A 21368-nucleotide genomic window follows, 5' to 3' on the forward strand; every position below is an offset into this window, starting at 1 on the left:
TCAGTAGCAGCAGTCGCTCTTCTAGTCCTCAACAAACCTTTGGTTCTGTTGACCCAAGTTCTGTTGACCCAAGTTCCAGTGGAGCTTTGGAGGTGCTGCGTCAAATCACTGCTCCCAGTCAGGAAAGTAGTTCCGGCTACATGTCCGATTCTAGCACTACAATGTCTCCTCATTTTAAAATGTATTTAATTGTACTACTGTACATTGTGCTTAGCTAACCGAGGTGGGTCTCGGCTCCTGAATGCGACTCAGAGGAGCGGAGGGTCTCGATCTTCCTGTCGGTGCTAACCCTAACCCTACATGGAAGCTGCTGTTTTCCTTCTACGCCCTTAACATCGTAACTGACCTACTTGCTCCATTACTAAAAGTGTTTACTGGGTTTTACTTGAAGCCAATCAGCGCTTATGAGTCCGAGTTAAATAGCCAATCAGACACATTGCGTCAGCGACACGGACAAGAATCTGGACGATAGATGAAACGACGGCATAACCGGAGCGAGCGGGGTGGTTCTTGTTAGCTGTAACTGCACATGACTCCGCTCATCTGTGCAGTCCCCGAATCATTATCAATCGCATCAATGGTTTAAACGGTTATACTCGGCAGCCAGTCAGCATCGCGCTAGTAGTACCTTCGCTGGTGCGCGGACCAATCAGCGGGGGCCTACTCGTTGTTGTGGGTGATGACACGAAAATATTATTGTTTCTGCTGAAGGCTGCGGACGGACGGAGACTCAGCGGGGGGAGACAGCAGCAGGGCGGCGGGTGTGAAGCTTCAGAGCCGTCGATCCCAGAGAAGACTAGTTTGTTTGTTTTCAGTTTGTGTTGTTTGTGAGGGTTTAACGAGCGGCCATGTCGGTAAATATGGACGAGCTCAGGCACCAAGTCATGATCAACCAGTTTGTTTTGACGGCTGGATGCGCCGCCGACCAGGCGAAGCAGCTCCTCCAGGCGGCCCACTGGCAGTTCGAGGTGAGCGGGTGGCATTCTTCCATCTCCCCTTCGAACCTCCGCTGTTATTTACACCCCCCCCCCCCCTCCTCCGTGAGTGTGAGTTGGCGTCGAGACATGCGAGTCCCTTCCAGATATTCAGAGGAGATCGAATGTGCTGCCTCGCGACCATGCGCCCCTGTAGCTAACATTAGCCACACCAGCTAGCTGGCTAGCTCGCCCGCGCTGAGGACGTGGTGCTCGACTCAATGGCCGTTTTTGTTTACATTCTCCTCTGGAATCCTCCGTGTCACTGCCGAGATAATCGTTGTGAGCTTGAGCGCCGGCAGGACCGAGCGGTCGCCCTCTCGCCCGCAGACAAACCCGGGTGTTCCAGCTCCTCGTCTGTCACCCACAACCTTTGTTTTATCAGGCAGATGATTGATGCCATCTTGTCAGACGAGGCCGTGATAACGTTCTCCTTTCCCTCCGACTACAAACTACAGGTTTGACCCGTTGGCCCACTGAAACATTCCCCGTTACGCTGGAGAAAAGAAAACCATTAGACACACGCTGGACGGTTTCGACCGAACCGCCAGTAACGCTCTTCGTAGAAGTCGAAGCGGAAATGCGGTTTGGTGATTTATACAAGCGTTGAGATGGAGGTCAGAGTTGCTGGTCTGGGGCAGCAGCAGTTGTTCATGCTTGGGAACAGTCACACATTGTTCGAGGTGAGTCATGAACCTCCGTGTTACCTGGACAGCAAAACACTCCAGGAGCCTCCCAGACAACAAGCAGGGGAAACAGCAGCTGCAGCGTCAGGTCCATCTGCTGCGGCCGGAAACGAGTTCTTATCTCGGTTTTATTTGAATTAAATGTGTCAGTAAGCAAGGACGAAGTCACGTTGTACTGAATTACGAAAATCAATAGACTCACTTCATCTGTGAGTCAGAAACAATCTAATTGAATTAAAACTCAACTGATTCTCGTGACTTGTAAACTGTAGAGCAGAAACGGAATGATTCCATTCATGTTTCCAAGATGAAGTTCTCAGCAGTGAAAATCAGCTCCTTTTTTCCTTTTGAATCCCACGTGGCAGGATACTGAATATAAGTTCATGGGTTTGGACTGTTGGTGATAAGTCAACAATCATCTTTTTATTTTCCCTCCTTTCTGACATTGCTGATGTCATTTTATGGTGTTTTGATGATGTGTTTGGTCCATAAAATGTCTGAAGTGAAACATCAGCCTCATTGGGCCACGTCTTCCATTTAGTCTTCAACCCTTGAGATGTGGAGTTTACTTTAACAGGAAACTAAGAAAAGCAACAAACTGTCAAGTCCCAGAAGCTGGAAAGCAAGAGTTTGATGGTTGAACCTGAACAATCGATAACTGATCAACATAGGAACCAATGAGTAACTTTTCTTTGACTCGTGAAAGTGTGTGTGCAGTTGGAGAGGACAAGGTGCAAGCCTGTCCATCTGGGTGAGAACCTTTCGTTTCACTCCGTCAGTTAAAGCCACGTCCTGCTGCTCTCATCACCTCCGTAGAGCTGCAGAGACGCTGCGGGTGGCAAAATAACGGCGTGTCAATGCAGCTCTTAAGAAGCAACGTAAGCTGTGACACCGAACCCAGTGTGCCATGAATATGAAGAGAAGAGCCTTTACCAAAGCCTCGTTATGTTGGTGAAATCAAAATGACAGCGGGGGAAACAACGTCGCTAAGGAACATATTCTGAAGAGAACCATAATGGAGCACTTCTGGACGAGTGTGTGTGTCCTGGTGGTCAGCTCGTCCCTCCCGATGCTGAGCGATGTCGGTCAGGAAGCTGCTGGGTAGCTAATCCACCGTGGCCCGGCGGGCTGAGCCACCTCCAGTGGCGGGGTGTGAGTGTTGTGATGGTTGCTGGGCAGTTCTAGAGCACCACGTCGTCTCAAGCCTTGAACGAGTCTCACTGTGAAATGTCGGGTTGCTGGTTGACAGAAAAACAAGCGAACATAGAACCGCATTCAAGAAAGCCAAGCTGACGCGTCTGTCCGTGCTGCCATCTTGTGTCGGCTGCAGTTTCACCTTTGGCCACGGTACACATTACACTGGCCGTGTGGCGCGGTGCTTGAAGTATTTGTACACAAAAGGGGTGACCGTGACTCTGGTCACTGGAGTAGAACAAGTTATGAATTTTGTTTAAAAGTGCTGTGTTTGTTGATGCCTTGACGCTGGAAGTGGCGGCGGTGGAACGTCTGAAAGCACGTCTGTTTATAACTCTGGCTTGCGGTGGTTTTTGGTTTTTCAAAAGGCTCAGTAACTGGTGGATGTTCTCACCCCGAGAAAGAAAAAAAGACATTTGTTATAACATTTTTGTTGCTTTGACTCCTGAAGGTTTGGTCCTATTTCTTAAAACAAGACTTTTCGCTTGGCGCTTGATGGACGTTGCTGGTGCCTTCCACACTCAGCAGCTCCCGACTGAAGTGGACTTGTGTGTCTGTGGTAAACTACAGGATCAGTTGGTTGTTACTCAACTGTTTCCTCTCTGCGTTGTTTTCTCACCAAAGAGGAAATGAAATCATCAGCGTCTCAGTTGCAGGTCAGTCACACGTTGTTCTCTGGTCTTCAACTGTTTGTGTTTACAGCAGCAGGAAGTGACAGCGAGGCTCCACTGAGTGACGCTGGAGGAACTAAAGCCAGCAGACAAAGAGCGGCGTGGACTCGTGGTTCTTGGCTGCTTGTGACACAATAGATGCAAAGAACTTTCACGCTTTGATATGTGTGTCACGTTGTACGGCAGACATTCCTGCGCCGCCGCTGCTGTTGTCAAACAACCAGACCGCATGGGGGAGGGGTGAGGGGGTGGGGGTGTTGGCAGAGGCCTCGGGTGAAGGGAAATGGAGGCTGAGCAGTAGAAGTAGTCTCAACTCTCTCTAGTTCTTGAGCTCTACATCTGAACTCCTGCTGTGGTGAAGCAGCTGTGACCAGGAACTGTTGTGACAGCCTGATGTTCTTTTGGTCTTCTGTTCTTCTTTTTGTTGAAAACATCATGAGAAATGTCTCAACTATTTGAGGTCCTTTAACACACCACCTTTGAGGATTCAACCCACTGAAATTCAACCCTGAATGCTTTTGAAGTAAATAAGCGTTGGCATCATGAACCCACTGACCTCTGACATTTGTGAACGCCCTCTTATATTCTGATACAGCATCACAGGACCGAGTCTTAACCCCTAAGTAAGCTGTCCTCGTAGAACCTCTGGTCTCAGGTCAGTGGGCTGAAATCAGGTGTGTCAAAGGGAGCCTACAGAGGGGGTGGAGGTCATTAAAGGTCATCAGGGGGAAACAGAAGACCCCTGAAGCTCAGTGGTGGCGACCTTGAAGTCATTCCTCTACTCTCTGCGTTATGGACTTGATCAACTCTCATTTTGTGGATTTTGGCGGTTTTCCGAGAAAAAATGTCTGAAAAGATGATAAACAGTTGGTGACGAGCCGGTGAACGTCGCCGTATGCATGAACACGACTCCACGGGACGACGTTGCTCCTTACCTGCTGCACACGGACCTAAGCTGGGTCGTTCTTAAAGGAATCCCTCTTTGTACTGTAGAACCTCTCCAACGCTACCACGCTAGCTGAGCTCCTTCAATACAGCAGTTGCCAATGTTTGGAAACTCCTGTCCGTACAGAGGAGGCTGACACGTGACCTCATCAGCTTTGACTCTTTGAGCTTGTAGAGAAACTGGTGAATGGGCAACGGAAGAAGAGAGTCCAAATGACATCAAATGTGAAAATTCTTCAGTTGAGAGTTTTTCCTGATGGGACGAAGCTGCCAGTAACTACTCGTCGACTCATTTCCGTGTTTTGGCAGGGCGGCGACCACGGTGTTTGTTTTTGTTTCACACCAGGTTTCTCCCTGGTTGACCTCTCCACCTCCAGCAGGAGACGTAGTTGTTGATAATTCCATCGTCACTGATTAACCTGCTGCTGATGTCATCAGGCATATCAAGTAGTGAAGGGGGCAGGTCGCATGCGGGCGACTCTGAATGCTTTCACTTGTGTCTGTTGTGTTCTCCGTGAATCGAGTGGCGCTAACAGAACGTCTCATTTCGTCTGGTTCCCTTTGCAGACGGCGTTGAGCTCATTTTTCCAGGAGGCCAACATCCCAGGTCACCACCACCAGATGGTAAGTTCATCCGCCATCCCCAGGAGAGAAAATGACCCCACAGACATGGAGTTTGCTTTAATGACAGGTGGAGCCCCTCCCACCACTCATGACACAACTTCCCATAGTATCCCCCATACAACTTCCCAAACAGTTGTGTTTAGCCCCTCCCACCGGCCAAAAACATCTGGCTTTTGTCCAGAAGGGAACAGGTTTAATTCACCCGTGTCACATGACCTAGCTGGAGATACAGCTGTTTATTGGTTCGGCCCACAACCAGAATTGATGTGAACACAGTAATTTGACACCAGCCACAACATGACGAGCGGTCGGCGCTCCACTCGCCAGCAACTGCTGTTACTTTTTGTCGTCTCAGTCACAAAGTCAGTTGTCTGCGTTCATCATTGTTCAGTGTCCGTGTTGAGTTTGAAAATAATCTAGAGCTAATAGTAACCGTGGAAACACTGTCACCGCCGCCATGCTGCTTTCTAGTTGGTTTACTGTGTTTTCTGGCGTGTCACTGAGCACCAGGAGACTCTCAGAAAGGCAACTCGACCCACGGAGGAGAGTCGCGCTGCGTGTCCTAGCAGGTCTACTGACTCCAGCATGTGCAGGGGAAAATACCTTCTTGTGAACTGGGCGTTAACACAGCCTCTACCTGCATGTGATGTAGACTCCGCCCACCTTCTCACACACTAGCAGTCCCAATCAACCACCAACGACCTCCCTTAACAGCGAAGTGGAACAAGTACATTTATGTTTCCCCACAAACGCTGACATGTTGCGTAACATCGGCGATGACGGGTCTGCTGGCAGTTGACCCTCTAACTGCGTCGCAGCAACACAACAGTTATCGGTTGATTGCGAGAAGTTGCTTGACTAAAGCGTGTGAAAGAAAAAAATTTCGACCTGCTGTCATCAGACCTCATCAACACCGACGCTGTCTTGTATCGCGCCTCTGAGCTGCTGATGTGTGTTGGATCTTTTCCTCTCTCCAGCCGACTGGTGCATCCTGGGATTTGTCTGATCAAACCCAGTTTAGCACAACGACACCCGCAGCCAGGGGTTGTGGCTCCTCCCACTGGTGGCGAACACAGTGTGTTCAGAGAAGCGTGTTGGAGCTTGAGAGAGAGAGACAGCATGAGGAGCAACAGGGGGTTGTTCGTATTTTGGGTGCAGCGCTGTGACATCACAGCATGTGTGGAGTGTAGCAACATGACACTGATGACCCCCCCCCCCGACCCTGAGGCCATGTTGAGAAGGACAGTGGAGCAGCAAGGAACAGCTGGTTGTTGAAGAGTTATAAAATCTCCCGTCAGGCCTCTGTTGTGACAGCATTTCTGCTTGTCAGAGATCCAGTTGTGCGTGTGTGTGTGTGTGTGTGTGTGTGTGTGTGTGTGTGTGTGTGTGTGTGTGTGTGTGTGTGGTACTTGCCGGAGGCGTCTGGCAGTCATGAGCCATGTTGGTGTTTATTATGTCGATGCAGATTGAACGCCAGCACTCCTCCAGGATGTGGGAGGGGCTTGTCTCTGATGATCAGGACGTCAGCATCTACATTTGGAAGTGCCACCTTCCTAAACAAGGGTAGAAGATGTAGATTCCTTTTTATTGGTGACTGTAAACGTCAATCATTCCCTGACAAGCCCCTCCCTTGCTTCCTGAGTTTACTAGAAACACTGTGACCTCAGCAGGCCTTGAGACAACAACGTGCATCAATCTATCAATGATTCCATCCACTGACATTCGCCACATTCAGGACCTTCTCTTGACTCCCGTTCATTTCTCCTCAGATGTGTACTCCACGAAACACTCCTGCCACGCCACCAAACTTCCCTGACGCCATCACCATGTTCTCCAAGCTGCGAGCATCCGAGTGCAGCTCCAGCGCCGGCAGCAGCCAAAGCCAGGTGTCCATGGCGTGCTCCCCACCGGCGCCTTCGTCCACTTCAAGCTTCAGCTCCTTTTGGGCCTCGTCACCGCCCAGCCACCAGCCGGCCTGGCTGCCGCCGTCATCACCCACCGGCCACCACCTGCACCACTACCACCACCACCACCACATGCAACAGACTCCCATGTGGCCCCCCGTCTCTCAGCCCAGCAGCTCCCAGCAGCCCCCCGTTGTATCGGCGCTCCACGGCCAGAGATGAGACTCTGTGATTGGCTGGGGGAGGCAGAGCTAGGAAGCCAAGTAAATCTGTTTGGGAAGTGGGGGGGGGGGGGTGGGGGGGATTGGGTGGAATGAGAGGATGAGATCAAATAAGCAAAGATGATGTGGCGACATTTTTCTCTCTGCCTTCACTGTGTCGTCACAGCTGAGGAAGAACCGCAAGGTCGCCAACACATTGACGCCACGAAAACATTTGCTGACATCAGATCACGGAGCACTTATGGAGGATCGGAGCCATGTGACCAGCCGGGTTTTTAAAGACTCTTTGTTTTAAAAGTTGGGAATCAATGTGGCACGACGTTGGGGAGGACCAGCAGACGCACCTAGACTAGGAGGCTCTAGTCTGGAGCTTCACGTCGAGCTCCACCAGAGGTCTTTTGTTACCATGGCAACCCAGAGCTAAATATTTGATGTTCCAGCAAAGTTTGAAGAACGTCTGCTGCTGTTCTGAAGGTGTTTGAGTCCTGAGGCCATCCACAGAGGGTTGACTGAGAACCGAGATGCATGAATCCATTTGTTAAGAGACAGATGTGATGAGCTCAGCGCCAGCAGGCCACCACGTGTCACGTTCAACTGGCTCGTAGACAAGATGGTCATCAATGCCTTAAACCTGCATTCTCTCCGAATGGCCAGCAGGGGGCGACTCTGCGGGTTGTAAACACAAACGATTCAAGTACATTGAAGCAGGTTCCGAAAAATGAGAGGGAAACGGCCAAAGCTGGAGGTTTCACACTGAGTGACATCACTCCGGCGTTTACGCCTTTTATACATCTTTGCTCAGACTGAAGTCACAGAACTTCTGAACTTGTGTATTTTCAAACTCATTGAACATGTGACTCATAAAAACAGCTTGGGGTTTGATTTCCAGGCAAGTTGAGTCAGAAACACCTTCACAACAGCCGTGAATGTTTTAGTTCTGGGAGACTGGTCGTTTATTATGAGAGGGTGACGTTCAGCGGGAGAAGCTGGCAATAATTAGTTTATTGAATCGGTGTCTTAACAGCTTCATTAAGTCAATTTATTAGAATCTTTTCACATCTTTTGAGTATTAACACATGTTGACTTCCTGTCGTTAAAGGAATCGCTCAACGTTTGGGCCTCAAAGGAGCTCGATGACACTCGATGAGCTGGAGATGCTTAACTGAGCTTAGCTAGCCTAGCCTAGCCTAGCCTAGCCTAGCCTAGCGTACAGCCTGGAACCAGCCGGAGCACCTTTAGCTCCCGTATTAGAACATCATACCTCTTTACCCAGCAGAAGTCTGGGTTGTGTTTAGAAGATGTGATTTATCTTTAATATCAAATCAAACTTGTTGGATGTGGTAGTGAAGGGTCAGACTCACATGCTAATCAGGTAGCACTTCTCCCATGGGTTTCCAGGTTCTGTGCATATGCTAAGCTACGCTAACTAGCCAACTCTAACCCTCCTCGTCTGTCATGGAGAAGCAAAATGTTGAACTTTCCCTTTAAGACGTCAGGTGACTGATTGTTGTCAGTAAAGATCTCAGTCACAGCGAAACATTGATGACCTCACACACTGATTGTAGCGTGTGTAGACATGGATCAGCTGCCAGGTCAGAGGTCGTCTCAGTGATTTTTATTTTTCCTCCACACAACCTTTCAGACGCTCAACCACTCCTACCTCTGTCTGAGCAGGAGACGCCCGGCCAGGGCTCTGGATGTACCCGCCGCTGCAGGCGAGACGGATCAGGGGTTCCGACTGGCCACTGAACACGTCTCAAGTTCAGATCCATGCAAACCTCCACAGGACTCTGAGCTAGCGGGAAGCCGTTAATGTTGCGAGATTCAGTAATCACCCTCAGTCTCAAAGAGGAGGCGTGGCTTGTTGAGGTCGACGCCACAGTAATGGATGGGAGTTGTGATTTTTTTTGACAATCAACTTCTTGTTTCTGGATCATTTTGCAGTTTCAGAAGTCAAAGTTGTTTGACCATGAAATCAACATGAATATTATTTAAGTCCATCAACTTGAGGTTTTTAATATCTGATGTAGAAATAAAGCAAAAGGAAAAATCCACTCTTTGAAGAGTTTTTTTTAAGCCGTCGGAGCTCTTGCTCTGGACAGGGTCCATCTGAAGACTTTGGACTGAGCAGGACCAACACTCCCGCCCAGTACCGGTCCCTGAGCTGAGCTAACCAGCCTGGAACCTCGTTGTGCATTCAGGACCACTCAGAAGTTGAGAACCCACGATCTCTGATGTGAGAAAATGGATTGACCAGTGTCTGAACTCTGAAATTAGCAGCCGGAACTCGTAACACTAAGAATATAATTGTTTTCAACCATTTTTTTTTTTTTTTTTGGTATGTCAGCACGCCGCCTGCTACCTGGATGGACTGTGTCCTTTTTTCTGCTCCAAGCTGACATCAGTGTGATTGATGCCATGATGTCAAATCTCCAGGATGGAGTTCTGACTTCCGAGTTGTCCTGAACGCAGCACCCTGTCTGGCTCTGGGGAGGTTGGATGAGAAACATATTTTCCCAAAAGGGTCAAATGTTTCTTTACTTTAAGAAGTTCTTATGACTAAAAGAACAAAGAAAGACATTTGGGGATTTTGCTTGAAATGGTAGGAATCAGTTCTGAGTGTTATGAGCATGACTTCAGGTGAATTTTCCCTTCGGGTCAGCCGCCAGCGCCCCCTGCTGCCTCAGATTTGTCACTTCTGACCACATTTTAGTCCGGCAGCAGCTGATGACGAGTTGACGAACTGGACGTTTTCTCGTCGATCCGTGTTTGTCCTCTGTGGACTTGTTGCCTGGAAGACGTCGTGCTTCTCACGGACCCCCGGACGTTCCCTCTGTTCGCCTCTTTTCTAGAGATTTCTCTCAACTACTTTGTTCGTTTTCTTCTGTTGAGATTTGTATTTATATGTTTAATAAAACAAGGTTCATGTTCTGCTGCCGCCTCTTCGTCCTTCCTTTCTGGTTTTATCTCAGAACTCTGCAGTTCTTCACAGCAGTAACGTTGTTGGTTTTAATTAAAATATTTTTTTTCTTCCTCCCCTCACTATTTTTTGATGGCGACTGTAAACACGACGCCTTGCGACCTTTGCTGAACCACCACCAGAGCGTCTGTGGTTCTGAGGAGGACAATCAGCTGTCAAACATTAACTCAAGTCTGGACTTTGTGATCTAGAGGTTCCACAGCACGGTGGTCTGCTGTGAGCGTCTTCGTGCTGGTTTATGTCACGAATCGTCCCGTGAAGCCCCCGTCCCTCGTGTGACCCAGTGGTTGTGTTTCCTAGAAACCAGTTCGGATGTTTGTCCTGCACACCCTCGTGGAACTGGAGTCACATTCCCAGTAACTATCAGATGTAGGTAGAAGGATGGATGGATGCTGAGCAGCTGTGCTTCCTAGGATGAGCATTCAAGAGTCGACAGCGCCCTCATGTGTCCAACAGGAAGTTTTACTCTTGGGCAGACGAGTGGTGAATAAAGTTTTTAACTATCGGTTGTTACATGCTTCACTTGTCAGTTGGTCTTGATCTGAATACGTGTTTTGAATGTGGTTCTTAAAGGTTACTTTCCTATGAATTTTGTCTGAATTTCCCTTTAATGTCATCGTCAAATTTTAACAACATGATTCTTATAAATCTGCACTTGTTCAAAAACCTGAGCCGATTTCATTTTCTGTCTTCTTAGGTTATTGCGAGCAACTGTGTCCATTACGTCTTATATCCTCACGTGTTACTTCAGCCTTTCAATGGGCTTTTTTGGTCTTTATTTACATAAAGATGTCTGTTACTGTAAAGTCTGACACCCAGCTGTGCTAGAATGTTGTTTTAGAAGATATCACAAGAGGATTGTCCCTGTTTGTTACCGATTGCAGTTTAATTTTACATCATACCTCTCCTACATTTTGTTGTTGTTGTTTTAATCTCATAAATTTGCTACTTCATCCTGTTAGCTGGTTTTGTCCAGTGGTTGCCAACCCAGGGGTCGGGCCCCTGAAAAAGCCACGAGACCTGTCTGAGTGGCTATGAGGCAGTTCCACATCAGAACAGGTCAAAAGAAAGTTGCATTAATCTGGATTCAGTTTTGGGATTCTTGACATGTTTAACTTTCTGGTCAAATACTGAAAATGTAGAGACGAAGTGTTGGGTGGAGCTGCTCACAGCCATACTACAACATTACTCGCAATGCAAAAGAAATTTCTGATATTTGTGTTAACGTACTTTGGTACTTTAAATCCTTTTCATCTCTCCTTCTGTCACCTTTATGGAGTAAACTGTGTTCATCTGCTTTTGTTTGGTGGTCATATAGAGTCTGTCAGTCAAGGCCAGCCCCTCCCCGGCCCTCTGCCCTATGAGGTCACTGTGGTTGGCTGCACCTACTCTGACCTCTGACCTCTGCTGAAGCTGATGTAAGGGGGCGGGGCCGGGATGAAAGCCTTCTGATGCGCTGACGTGACGGATTTTGGACAGAAGAGGCCGTCTTGTTGGGTTTGAACGAGGAGATGAGTGAAGAGTAGGAGGTTCTGCAGCTCTCAACTTGGTTCCTCAGTTCTTCGCTTTATCAGCAAGTTCCGCTTCTCTACATGTATGAAGTTTTGTTCTTCTTAGAGCTCCTTATTTATCATAAAAATGCTTCAACTAGGCAGTACAGAGAATCATCCGTTAAATGTATTTTAATATCTCGATGTATAAGTAACGTTTCTACTGTAAAATGTCACTGACTACTAGTTATCTCACATTAAGCCTGAATCCTTCAATCTTAAAGTCATGAATCCCAAGGTGTCAGCAGGTTGCAGATGGAGCCAGTTTGGATGAGTTTATATAGTCAGCCGGTTTTATTAGATGTACTGAACTATCGTTGTCTGCCTGTTAGAACTACTTTATAGCCACATTATTATCTTGAACAAATTTCTGAATCATTTGAACTTGAAATTACCTTTAACTGATTTTTATATCGCCATTTTGAGCTACTTTATATCTTTAGCTAGTTTTAATCACTTTATATACACTCAATCGTTGTGCACTTCCTTATACAGTTGATTATAATATTTTATTCACAGTTCGCTAATTTAAACTATACAGCTCACTAGATTTGACTGCTTCTATAGTTTTCTACTTATACATTTAGCTAGTTTATACATTTAGCTAGTTTGAACTACTTTCTGTTGCTAGCTTGTCTTATATAATTGATACACAGTTAACTATTTTAACTACTTTATAAAGTTAGCTAGTTTGAACTACCTTGTACATTAGCTAAATTGAACTACTTTCTGTTGCTAGCTTGTCTTATATAATTGAAACACAGTTAACTATTTTAACTACTTTATTAAGTTAGCTAGTTTGAACTACTTTGTACAGTTAGCGAGTTTGAACTACTTTGTACAGTTAGCTAGCTTGAACTGCTCTTAGCTACTTTTAACAATTTCATATGGTTAGCTAGCTTGAACTACTTGACACAGTTAGCCAGTTTGAACTACTTAAGTTTGGCTATTTGTTTCCAATCAGGGGAAGACAGTGACCTGAAGAGATATTTAAACACAACTTTAGTGTAATTTAAAGATAATTATGTTTAATCATGATGATTTTGTAGCTAAGGTAAGTAAAATCTTTGAGAAAAGCTCTCGGATAAATACAGTGGAATTAATTTATATCGTGGCACTTAATGGAAAGGCTCAAATTGCAAAACTTAAAAAAAATAGAATATATATATTAAAATGAACTTGGAGTTGGACATCTGCAACGTGGAGAAAAAAAAGACACAGTACAAGTATTTTTTATGGTTAGGACATACAGTGGAGGGAATTCTTTAGCCTTATAGGTACAGTATATGGGTAAATGTGCTATGAAAAATCCTGCCAATGAAAAGCAACACGGTTCTGGCGCCATTTCTTAGTATATGTAACCAGCAACAAGCTAGAAGTGGGACCCAGAATTTGGACTTACAGGGGGCATGTGTGCAGGAATGTACTTTTGTTTATAAGACAGAATGGGAGAGAAAGGCGACACAAAAAGGTTCGGCCCCTTGAACGCTGTATTAGTGTGGCTGAGTGGTTTCCTGAGGCCCCTCACAAAGGCAACTGTAAAGCAATAAAAAGCCACTGCGGTCCTGAAGACCGCGAGCTGGACGTGTGGCCAGACACCTGAACGGCTCGTCTGGAGTAAAACTTATTATTGCCATGTAAAGAAAAACTGATATGTTCCAAAAACATTGAGGTAATTGAGAATATCAACACCTGCAAACAGTTTTCCTGACACAGATCTTGATATTCTACCAACAAATAATCTCACACACACATATATCTATAGATAAATTTATAGATATAGTTATCTCTCATTCTCTCTCTCTCTCTCTCTGTGTGTCAAACCTGATTCAGCGTCACTGATCTGACCATTAAATCTATTTATATATAATTAGCGTAATAATTGTTCTGAGATTTCTCACCGTTAAAAAAAAGCTTCCTAATTTTCCATTTAAAAAAATAATTCTTTGTCATTTTCTCTTAACTTTTACTTCAGTCTTTTGAATCTGGTCAAGATGTTTGATCTACATTCTTGAAATCAGTAAATCATATTAGAAATGAATTGAAACTAGAAGGTCACAAAGTCCCAAACTATAAAATAACTATATTGAGTGAACCCTTTATATCTTGTGGACTCGTCATATATTTGTCCCTCTTGGCAGCTCCAGGTCTCCCCAGCCTGAGCAGCAAACACCTAAACTTCTTTAATCAATTCATCTTTTAAATCTTGCAGAAGAAAACAGGCCCCTAAGGGGCCCCGGGCCCCAGTTTGAGAGCCTGCAGCAGTCTTCGTGAGAGTGATTAAAAATGAATCACTATGGAAACCTACAGGCCAATAGAGGACCGGGAAGCTGTTTACAAGGGGGGACAAGCGTTTCTATGGTTGCTGGACAAACCTCCGACCTCCTCCAGGTATTAAACCGCCTCCCCGGTGTCCGGACCTCCGCAGAGGAGCAGAAGCGCCAGAACCTGCGCCAAACGGAGTCCACAGGAATCCTCGCGTTCTCCGCAGGCGACGAGAGGAACAGGTGCCGCCGAACCTCGGAACCCTCCGGACACGAGCTGGGACACGAACCCCTCAACACCTCAAGGTGAGTTTTATTCAAAGTTTATTAAACTTCATTCATAGTTCCTTAATAGTTTATTCATAGTTCCTTAATAGTTTATTCATAGTTCCTTAATAGTTTATTCATAGTTCCTTAATAGTTTATTCATAGTTCCTTAATAGTTTATTCATAGTTTATTCATCCAACCTGCAATGAAGTGAACTACATTAAATATTGTTTCACGCACGCGTGTTCTGATGTGACCCCCCCCCCCCCCCCCCCTCCAATAAGCTCTTACGCATGTGAAGGGCCTCCGACCACACAGAAGATATTCTATTTAAATTAGAACCGCAGTCTCTGACGGGTTGCGGGCTCACGTGCGCTCGTGTGTGCGCGCGCGCGCCTGGGCGTCAAGTGCGCAGGGCAAGATTTTCAGGAAAGTTCGGTGTTGCAGCCGCTGCCCGTCATGGCGAGGAGGGGACGAGCGCTCATCAGCTTCACCCCGGGCCTCCTCAGCGGGTCGCAGGCGGGATTAAAGCGGCAATTAAACAGAAACGAGCCAATCAGAAAGTCAACTTTGCGCAGTCTGCGTCCGGAGTTCCGCTCTCTAATGACGCTGGCGATTCTCCGGCGCTTTCAGGCGGTGGCAGGGGGAGGAGGAGCGGACGGGAGCGGACGGGAGGATCATGCTGTCTCTGAGTTGGGCCGACGGCTCGGTGGGGTTGGAGGAGGAGGTGGTGGCGGCGGCGGCGCAGGTGGAGGAGCGCGACAGCGGCACCGGCTGCGGCTCCGTCAGCCTGGACGACAGCCTGACCAGCCTGCAGTGGCTGCAGGAGTTCTCCATCCTCGGGGCCACCGTGCCGCAGCGCGCACACCACCAGCCGCACCTGTTCGGCCACCAGCAGCTGGGCTCCGACGCCCCAGCGTCCCCCCTGGCCGGAGACCCCGCCTCCATGGGCATGCCCCTGACCCCGGGGAAGCCCACCGCCGCGTCCTACAGCAGGATGCCGCCTCTGCCCAGCATCGTGGCGCACGGACACTGTCCGGATGAGGTGGACTACAAGACGGACGCTCACGTCAAGCCGCCATACTCGTACGCGACGCTGATCTGCATGGCGATGCAGGCGAGCAAAAAGAGCAAGATCACGCTGGCCTGCATCTACCAGTGGATCACCGACAACTTCTGCTACTACCGACACGCTGATCCTACCTGGCAGGTACACACACGCGCACACACACACACACACACACACACACACACACACACACACACACACACACACACACACACACACACACAGTTCTTCCATCTCCATGTCAATGTGTTTTGGTCAATTACCTGAAATCAGGTGGGTGGTTCCAGCCTGTCATGGTCATAGTTGGACCCTTCCAAGAACAGAGGAGTCATTTCAGTTCTAAACCCTGACAACAAGTTCTCACTGCTGGTTGTCTGGTTCCCTCGTTCCCAAGTCAGTTGGTTCTGGGTAAATTACTGTAATCGGGTGTGTGATTACCAGGAGCTGGAGGTACTAGCAGGTTCAGGTCTACGTCAGATCCACCAGTAAACACCAGACTGGTGGATGGTGGAGGTTCAGGTCTACATCAGATCCACCAGTAAACACCAGACCGGTGGATGGTGGAGGTTCAGGTCTACATCAGATCCACCAGTAAACACCAGACTGGTGGATGGTGGAGGTTCAGGTCTACATCAGATCCACCAGTAAACACCAGACTGGTGGATGGTGGAGTCTTAAAAACCTGGGTTGCTAACAAGAGTCTAGAGGAGCCTACAGAGGTCATGGAGGTCATTAAAGGTCATCAGGGAAAACACGAGAAGCCTGAAGCTTCGTGATGGTGACCTTGAGGTCATGTGACCCTGGTGTAGCGCCTTCCTAGGCTAACGTTAGCTTAGCACTGCTAACGTAGCATCCAGGCTTCCAGCATCATCAGAGGGTTCATTAGTGAAGATGATCTTGATGAACTGAACCTGGAAGATCATCAACTTTTGGTCACCAGAGCTGATTTACTGGTTCAATCACATGGAGCGATCCTATTGGCTGCTGGGGGACGAGCCAGGAGATGACCACTTCCTGTTGGACTAAAACACACCTCATCCCTGCAGCTCTCTCTTTAAAGACCAGTAGAAATGAACTTATCATGAGGGGCTGTCTCTCAGATGGAACACCTCCCTCCACAAACCCACACAAGTTGTCCTGGTCTGATTTTCAATCCTGCCAAGCTCGTAAACTTTTCTGCTCGAGCGACCGGCAGTGATGGAGGACCCGATTCCTTCTCCAAAGGGCAGGAATTTTCAAGAAAAGTTTAATTTTGCTGGATAAATGATTGATGAAGCAGTTAGCTGTACTCCCAGCTCCGACATTTCAGAATGCTCTTGTTATTTTAAAGCGGTTCACGGGGCAGATAATATTTAACAAAGGTCACAGGGTCACTGCTTCATTTAGAAGCATGTGAAGGGGAGCGGGTGGATGAATGCTCACAGCGTTAATGTGACGGAGGGTCTCAGGCGCTGATACTTCTGCCTCCCTGCAGCCTGTCAGCTGATTCATGTCTAGCAGTGTTTGATGAGTTGAAACACTGAAGTCTCAAGTCTTAAAGTAAACTGGTCAGTTTTGCTAAACTTAAAGTAAACACTCGGTACAGCTAGCCTAGCTCCCTGCTACGGCGTCCACCCACGTCACCTGTAGGGCTCACTATTTAACTTTGATTAATTTGTCCAGAAACTGAATATATCCAAACTTTGGAATTTTACAAAAGCCTCATGTCACTGTGAGGTTACTAGGCAGCGGAAACAACATGCTGGCATACAAAGAGAACGAACAGAGGGAGAGAAAACAAATATTTTGCAGCCACAAGATATAATCCATGTTTCATTAATTTCAGGGAACATGTAACATCAGGTGGCCACAAATTAATTAAACTGTTGTAACAGTTTGTATTTTATTTCCTCACTTTGACGAGTCGCCTGATCAGCCGGCGTCTTGCTTCCGCTGTAATATTGGGGACAAAAGTTTGAGTCAAAGCTAGAGGTCTGAGCTTCAGGTTTTTAGGGCTAGCAAGCTTGTAGCTTGAGTGTTCCCCAGAAATTGTGCAACCGTGATTTAGCGAATTTCCAATGAGCCCTTTGGATAGTCTGAAAGTGATTTCTATGTTTTAGAAGGTTCAGGTCTGGCAGGTGGAATTTGACTTGGGATTTTCTGTCTAATGCTAAACTAGCGATCGATCGCGAACTCACAGCACGAAAGCAACTTCATCCGATCGTCCAAACTCTGTGAGCCGTGTCCTCCCTGTGTCAGTTTCTGTATATGAGCTGAAAATCCACGTCTCTATTTTCAGAACTCCATCAGACACAATCTGTCGCTCAACAAGTGCTTCATCAAAGTGCCGCGACAGAAGGATGAGCCAGGGAAGGGGGGATTCTGGAAGATCGACCCACTGTACGCTGAGCGCCTCCTGAACGGCGCAAATAAAAAGAGGCGACTGCCACCAGTTCAGATCAACCCGGCGCTGCAGAGCCGCCTCAGGGTCAACCTGCAGCCCCAGACCAGAGGTCCCTGTGGCCCGGCTGGTGGTCCAAGTGGCTTGTACATCAACCCCGAGTCCCAGCGTCTCCTCCAGGAGTTTGAAGATGAAACCGGTGCAGACCAGAACTGGGACCCTCATATAGCAGAGGGGACCATGCTGGGGTCCTGGCCCACAGTCAGGGGACGAGGTGGTCTCAAAAGGAAACTTGGATCCAGAAATGGTGGCACCAAAACCCCCCGGCGTTCCAGCTCCCCTCTGCTCCCTGTGGACGAACCAAAGGAGATTGGATCTCTCAAGGGGGACTTTGACTGGGACGCCCTGCTGGACTCGGCCCTCAGCGGGGAACTTAACTTGGAGGGAGAAGACCCTTTGAGCCCCATCATGAAAGAGGAGGACCTGACAGTGCAGGGGACTCACATCTCTCCTGCTGAAGCCCCTGCAGGAACTGCAGACATCCATGTACTGGGGGAGACCCAAAGGAAGGTCTCGGACTTTGATGAGGAGACCTTCCTCGCTACTGCCTTCTTGGAGAGCCCCTGGCCCGAGGAACAGGAACAAGGCCGCACTGACTTCCTGTGTAGTTCCACCGTTAACCTGGACCAGCTGTTTGACCTCGGAGATTCATTAGGAGGCGACCCAAGTACCCGGATCGACTCCCTCCTTTGAGGATTAGTTGCTGTCCAGGTCGTCTTTCACGACTGAGGAATACCAGACAATTTTTTTATGCTCCAAACTTTCTCCTGACTGATAAACGATGCCACAACGTAGAGCAGCAGCGATCCCAGGACACAAGCTTGGTCCCTGCTGGCGAGCCTTGGGATTGAAATATGTGGATGTAGGATGACCTGATAACTCTCTGTTTACATCGTATAAGTGACATCAAGATTGACCCCAGTGAGGTCGGAATGGTATTAGCAGCCATGAAGACATCTGAGGGTGTGACGGGGTGGTACCAGCAGGAGGGTCCGGTTAGAGGTCCTGCTCAGACGTGGTGTTGACCTGCCTCCTGGGGGATCTGGTCATGGTTGGACAGTTCCAAGAACAGATGAGTCACTTCAGACGGAGTCTAGTACACATGGATTTATAATTTAGGGTTTGTTCATATGAAAAATCGGTTCAACTGAATTAGACAGAGAGTCCTAAACCCTGGCAACAAGTTCTCACTGCTGGTTGTCTGGTTCCCTCGTCCCCAAGTCAATTGGTTTTGGTTAAATGTCTGAAATCAGGTGTATGATTACCAGGAGCTGGAGGTACTAGCAGGTTCAGTTCTACATCAGATCCACCAGTGAACACCAGACCGGTGGATGGTGGAGGTTCAGTTCTACATCAGATCCACCAGTAAACACCAGACCGGTGGATGGTGGAGGTTCAGTTCTACATCAGATCCACCAGTAACACCAGACCGGTGGATGGTGGAGGTTCAGTTCTACATCAGATCCACCAGTAAACACCAGACTGGTGGATGGTGGAGTGGTGGATTCTTAAAAACCTGGGTTGCTATCAAAAGTCTAGAGGAGCCTACAGAGGTCATGGAGGTCATTAAAGGTCACCAGGGGAAACACAAGAAGCCTGAAGCTTCGTGATGGTGACCTTGAAGTCATGTGACTTGGACAAATGAACTTCATCCCTGTGGTGTTCTACTGTTTACATCCACCCTTCCCTCCAACTGAAGGGATTATTGTAAACACTTTTGTGAGTTGTCCAGATGGAGCAGCGATGGAAAGGTACTGGCCATTGGGTTAAACTCCAAAGGACAGATTTACTCATAGTTCTTGTACAGATTTTACAAATAAATTTGTTCTGATTTCAACACCAGTAACAGAAATGATTCTGAAAATGTGGGCTCGGTCTGGTGATTGGAGCATGGAGACACATCGTAATGGTGGGTGTGAACTGACGTATTTAGAACTTCCTGGTGGGATCATCCAGGACACGTGTTAGCGCCACGTCTGAACATGACCAAACACACACAGGAGGAGGCCTTCCATGAGCTGCTGAGAGAACGGATGTCACTAAGACGATGAATAACGAGATATTTGCCAAATACGGTTCCTTGTAGACCTGATAGACTGTGTTAGGGGGCATTTGTGTGTGGGCTTTTGGTACTAACTTTTCTCTTTATGCATTTTTTTTTGGGGGGGGGATAATTAACTAGATTAACTACATGTACGCAGGATACGTCGTTTTTTTCCAGTTCAAGTGCTGAAAGAGGAAGTGAATGTTGTTTTGTCTCATTTGGCTGTTTGGTATAGAAGTTTATTTGACTCTCCAGTCGATGCAGGACACGTCTGAGCTTCATGGCGTCAAAGTGGAACTGAACTGGCAAACTAAGACCTGAAAATGCTCATATTAGCGAGGCCGCAGCGCCTTGTAAATGAATACATGACCTTCTACGTGCCAAGAACGTGTGGGGCTTGACAGCGCTGTGGTGTTAGGGGACGGTTTGTTTTTAATTAAAGTGAAGAAATGTCCTTTTCCTTTTGGTTGAACAAACAACGTCCTGCAGCTCAGAAACCTCAACGCGGACCAGTGGTTCCTTCAACTTTACTGCCCCTAAAATGTGTGAAAGTGCAATCAATCGACAGCGTTTTAGGAATCAGTTCATTTCTTCAGACACCAGTTCCACTACTTTGTGTATTTTGAGGCGTGAACACGCAGGACAAAGGACTTCCAGGACACATTTGTGTATTAGCTCTTCTCGATCAAATAACACTTATTTTACCTCATGATTTGTTCTCTTCATCTTTCACTTGCCTGCTTTTATTTCCCTTGGCAATAAAAATATGTTTTACTGCATTTTGCTGTTCGTCCTGCTGTTTTACCCCCCCCCCCCCTTTAGTGTCCTTGAGATTTACGTCAGCCCAGTCCTCTTGTCCTGCCCGTCTCTTGTCCTGGGACCAGCCAGTGGATGGGTCCTAGTAGCAGGGGGTGGCTGGGTTTCTCTTTCAGGTCTTTGTCTGTGCTCAGTCAGACTCTTGTTCCTCATGGCACTCGTGTCTGTGGCCCTTCATTTGGTCGGCGTGGGGTCTAACAGGGACAAGTGTCCCACGGCCCCATATATCACTGCCTGTCCGTCCCACTGCAGACCACACCGTCACTCTGTGACCCTGCTGCAGATTAGCAAGGTGGCTCACAATCAGAAAGTCAAATGAATGCAAATGCAAATAGGAAGAATTTAAGAAGACGCCATTGCCCACCTACCCCCAACCCCATCCGGGGTCATGAACAGACAGGCTCTCTCTCAGCTAGCGTGTCGGTGGTCATGATGAGCTAATGACGGCTGCATGGTGAAGGCCAGAGATAAAGTGCTGTAATGCTACACCCGAGTATGACGGACACCCAACACTCCACTGGAAAGGAAGCATCCTGCATCCTCGTGCCCAGCAGGAGGCCTTTTTTCTTGGAAAGAAGAGCTGACGTTTCACCTCCCCAGGGACATGCAGCCCCCACTCCCACCCCAGTCGCCCCCGCATTACTATTACGTGCTGGACGAACCACTCCAGCTGGATTGCAGGGGTCATAATTGTAATGTGGCCAGCGGTCAGATGAGA

General features: G+C 47.8%; 2 protein-coding genes across 10 annotated transcripts; both read left to right on the top strand.

The window, feature by feature from the left end:
• Positions 1–666: 666 nt before the first annotated feature.
• ubald2 (UBA-like domain containing 2) lies at positions 667–7278 on the top strand. 2 transcript variants are annotated; one of them, XM_086185566.1, is made up of 3 exons: positions 667–968; positions 5038–5094; positions 6864–7278. In XM_086185566.1, exons 1-3 carry the CDS (start codon positions 849–851, stop codon positions 7218–7220), a joined length of 534 nt encoding a protein of 177 aa, XP_086041692.1. In that variant the 5' UTR covers positions 667–848; the 3' UTR covers positions 7221–7278. The 2 variants fall into 2 exon arrangements, with proteins under 2 accessions (XP_086041692.1, XP_086041693.1); XM_086185567.1 differs by lacking the exon at positions 667–968 and adding an exon at positions 1088–1657.
• Positions 7279–11641: 4363 nt separating this feature from the next.
• Positions 11642–20603, top strand: foxj1a (forkhead box J1a). 8 transcript variants are annotated; one of them, XM_086184591.1, is made up of 4 exons: positions 11642–11793; positions 13962–14319; positions 14915–15491; positions 17629–20603. In XM_086184591.1, exons 2-4 carry the CDS (start codon positions 14036–14038, stop codon positions 18481–18483), a joined length of 1716 nt encoding a protein of 571 aa, XP_086040717.1. In that variant the 5' UTR covers positions 11642–11793; positions 13962–14035; the 3' UTR covers positions 18484–20603. The 8 variants fall into 8 exon arrangements, with proteins under 8 accessions (XP_086040717.1, XP_086040722.1, XP_086040723.1 ...); XM_086184596.1 differs by having other exon boundaries at positions 14141–14319; XM_086184597.1 differs by having other exon boundaries at positions 11669–11793; positions 14178–14319.
• Positions 20604–21368: the final 765 nt, after the last annotated feature.

This window comes from Aulostomus chinensis, chromosome 18 (genome assembly GCF_037954235.1).
Source record: "Aulostomus chinensis isolate RoL2024-O1b breed Wild chromosome 18, RoL_Achi_v1.0, whole genome shotgun sequence".
Classification (NCBI taxonomy): Eukaryota; Metazoa; Chordata; class Actinopteri; order Syngnathiformes; family Aulostomidae; genus Aulostomus; species Aulostomus chinensis.